The sequence below is a fragment of the Medicago truncatula genome, chromosome 8 (genome assembly GCF_003473485.1).
Source record: "Medicago truncatula cultivar Jemalong A17 chromosome 8, MtrunA17r5.0-ANR, whole genome shotgun sequence".
Taxonomy (NCBI): Eukaryota; Viridiplantae; Streptophyta; class Magnoliopsida; order Fabales; family Fabaceae; genus Medicago; species Medicago truncatula.
The window spans coordinates 24,482,056-24,485,884 of NC_053049.1; the positions used below are offsets into that span (position 1 = coordinate 24,482,056).

The following is a 3,829-nucleotide window of genomic DNA, read 5'->3' on the forward strand; positions in this document are numbered from 1 at the left end:
AAGCACTCTCACCTAGCTTCTGAATTGATATCAGAAGAAGAATTTTCTGAGAAAAAGAAAACACAATTCAACCCCCCTTCTTATGTTTTTCTCACCTTCATAACATCATAAAAAAAAGTGGGATTTAGCCCCTTTGGCTTAAATATGCAGGATCAGCCTGCGATTTTTCGGCTGGTTGCAGGCCATCCTTTGGGTTTTATGGTATGTCGGAAACCTTTTATATTTCTGTTCTCGAGTTTGTGGTGCTCCTTGCACTCGCTCGACGTTTAATAAATTGGCTGATTCTAAAAAAAAATGTATCCATTTAATCTTTTATGTTAACACTTTGCCTTTTCTTTATAAGTTAAAAAACTGAATATAAACTAATCCATTTTTTTTTTTTGGCTTTCGCACCGGTTTTCGAACCACCAAAGGTGAGCGACTAATCCGGCCCGTGCGTAGAAGCATGCGTACTGGTCAAAGCGTTGTTCCACCTGAAAAAAAATCCTAATCCATTTTATTGTTATTATACAAAGAACATAACAATGATACACAAATATCATAGTATCAATATACAACAAATCATCATCTCACGAATTCAGAATTCAGAACATGAATAACAATAGCCAAAGAGACAAAAAACTAAAAATGATAGCAAAATCAGGCTACAAATCCCCGAATAATTTATTACATACAAAACAACATATCAGTGATATCACTAATTTATGCAAGTCTCTCTTTCATCTTCCAACCCAAAATGTTTCAGTAACTCAAAAACAGAGCACCAACGGCAAGGGTTACGGAATACACCAGAAAGTTCGAAGGAGCTACAAACGAACCACTGTTACCCGATGGTGCAGTTGAATTAGATCCTGGTGACCCCGGTGCAGCTGCTGCTCCCCCGGGTCCTGATGCCCCTGCTCCCCCGGGTCCTGGTGAAGTCGCTGCTCCACCAGGTCCTGGTGCCGGAGGACCACCTGCTGCGGTAGATGGACCACCTGCTGGTGAAAGAGCTGGTGGTCCACCTGCCGGAGAAGGAGATGAAGCCATAGGTCCACCAGCCGGAGGTGTGCTGACAACTGGAGAAGGAGATGATGCCATAGGTCCACCAGCCGGTGGTGTGCTCACTACTGGAGATGGAGATGATGCCGTAGGACCGCTGGTCGGAACAGGGGAGCTTGCTGGAGGAATAGCCACTGGAGATGGTGGTGAACCAGAGGGTGATGGAGTGGTTGTCGTTGGTGACGGTGAAGGTGGTGACAATCCACCAGCACTTGGTGAAGGAGAAGATTTTGGTGTTCGTGGAGATATAACAACAAGGGTTAATTTCTGACCGTTTTCACAGTTTTGATCTTTTCCACTGATGAAATAGAATGGCCCTGCTCTGTCCAAAGTGAACTCTGTTTCACCATCTTCGAACTTCTTGATTGGGTTTGTTTTGTTGCACTTTTCATAATCTTCTTTCTTCACTTCCAACACCGAGTCTGAACCCTTCTTGTACTTGAAAACTAATATTTATAAGACAAAGAAATTAATATTTTTCTAAGTTCCAATTTTTTTTTAGGAAAAACAAGGATATTAATTTCAATTTAAAGGATCATACAATAGAGTTGTGCGTATATTTTAAACTACAACGAAATTATTGTGATTTTGTCAATTTCATCACTATAATTCCAAACAACAAAATCCACACTAAACACATATTCAACTATTTTCTAGCAAAGTATCCCTAGACCAAAAATTAATTTCATATATACTATTAAAAAAAAACAAACATGATGACAAATAAAACTTCATCTCCTTCAAAAAAAAAAAAAACTTCATCTATCTATTATTTGAGTAATTGAAACTGATCAAAACCATTGAGTTGTATGTTACATATAATTAAATTAAATTAATAATAACGTGGGGTATGTTATTGTTACCTATAGTGTCACTGATTTGGAACCTGTTCCTTCCAGCCCACTGGTTGTAATTCTCAGAAGGGTTTAGAGTCCATCCATCCTTTCCACCAACGAAAAACTTGAAGGCTTGAGAAGTTGAGACAACAAGAGTGAAGAGAACAAAGAAGAGAGGTATCTTAAACTCCATAGCAAAATGTGTGAAGGATATTGAATTGAATGGATATAGATATGTGTATGTTAATATATAAATGTTAATGTTAATTAGAAAGAAAGAGAGAAAAGTAGTATGTGATGTGTTGTGTGGTAAAGGAAATTGAATGGAAAAAACAAAGGGATTGACTTGAGTTGAGTCTTGTCGACAAGAAGACTATTCATTCAAACAAATGTGAGAGTGTAACGTGTGATCATTATTCGCTTTCATTGTTGAAATTTATTCATTTAAAACCACACACTTGGCAAAATCACGGGACTTTAGTCTTTTATATTTATGTATTCACCAGAAAAGGTCTTTGTTTGTATTTATGTTTCACAAAAACAGATATTTGTAATTATGGAGGAAACTTTATATTTATTTATATATTAGAAAAATTGAATTGAGTCATTTTCAAAACCGGTTATAATATAATATAGATTTATGTGACACTATCATGGTTTTTAGTGGAACATGGTATACAAATGTATAGTTTATTAAATTTATTTTTTACAGAACACTATACTGATTTAACTTTAAGCTAAAAAAATAAAATGCATAGTTTTAGAAATAATAATAATTAAAGTCAAATATTATTAACATCTAGGAATTATAATTGATTACAATAAAATAAAATAAACAAAGTATAAGGATAATGTATAGAAGTTAAATCTTTATTTATTTTACATATTTACATGTGGACATGACGGAATGGTCGACAGCGTGCATTGTACTGAACCACAACGTTTAATTGAAAGGAAGGCATCTCTCTTTATTTTTTGCTTTATTAATGTAAATAAATTTCTATAATTCTTTATGTTTATAGAAATTTGTTTATGCTTTGCGATTTTATATTTTGACTGCTTTACTATTGAGCTCTTATACATGACTGCTTTACTATTTAAGGTTGTGTTTGGTAACACAAAAAAGTTAGCTTATAGCTTGTTGGATTAGCTTATAAGCTCGTTAGATGAAAACGTGGCGTGTTTGGTAACAAGCTTTTTTCATGAGCTTATAACGTTTTTTAAAAAGCTATTTCAAGTAACTTTTTAACTGGTAGCTTTTTATATTTTCTTCCAACTTTAACCCTATTAATTTAAATTAATTATTTTTTTTAATTAAACAACTACCCATAAGTTCATCTTTATAACCGTCCATTTTTTTCCTTAAAAAAAATGCCACATTTTTTTCCTTAAACAACTACCCATATATATATATATATGTATGTGTGTATTTTTTTAAGGAAATGTTTTATATTTTGCTATAACTAACCTGCCGTACACCACACAAAGAATAACTAGCCTATTTTTTTTTAAAGGAAAAAATAACTAGTCTATTGTACGTTGTAAAATTTTATATATTCTAGCTCACATTTTGTTTCCACCTTTCTCTTATTTTTGGGATTCATAAAGCAGAGATCAAAATTGTTGGTGAATTTTTTTTTTAGGATTAAAGGTTGAAGAAATTTTTTTATGGAAACTAAGACCAGAAGTTTGAATATTTATAGGGACCAAAAACATATTTTACTATAATTAAAAATATTAAAAAAGAAATACATTACAAAAAAAATGGGTGTGTCTGTATGTATATTAAAAAAAAAACATGTCATTTTATACTTATCAACCACTTCAACAGCTAATTTTACCAAACACATTATTTTTAATAAGCAAGCTTTTCAGCTATAAACTATCAGCTAACTTTTCAGCTATCAACTAGCTTATAGCTTATTTTTACCAAACAGAGTCTTAGTAAAAGG

At 33.1% G+C, this 3,829-nt stretch overlaps 1 protein-coding gene across 1 annotated transcript; it reads right to left on the bottom strand.

Annotated features, from left to right (window-relative positions):
• Positions 1-475: 475 nt before the first annotated feature.
• On the bottom strand, positions 476-2,250 carry LOC25502506 (early nodulin-like protein 2). Its single transcript, XM_013590046.3, has 2 exons — positions 1,905-2,250; positions 476-1,487 (listed from the first exon to the last, which is right to left on the bottom strand). The coding sequence occupies exons 1-2, from the start codon at positions 2,068-2,070 to the stop codon at positions 742-744; spliced, it is 912 nt and encodes a 303-aa protein (XP_013445500.1). The 5' UTR covers positions 2,071-2,250; the 3' UTR covers positions 476-741.
• Between the last annotated feature and the right edge of the window lie 1,579 nt (positions 2,251-3,829).

Bases quoted from the DNA above. Each gene is read 5' to 3' on its own strand.
- LOC25502506 (XM_013590046.3), bottom strand. From the start codon at position 2,070: ATGGAGTTTAAGATACCTCTCTTCTTTGTTCTCTTCACTCTTGTTGTC. The intron at 1,488-1,904 runs GTAACAATAACA...TATAAATATTAG, and splicing joins CCAAATCAGTGACACTATAG to TTTTCAAGTACAAGAAGGGT.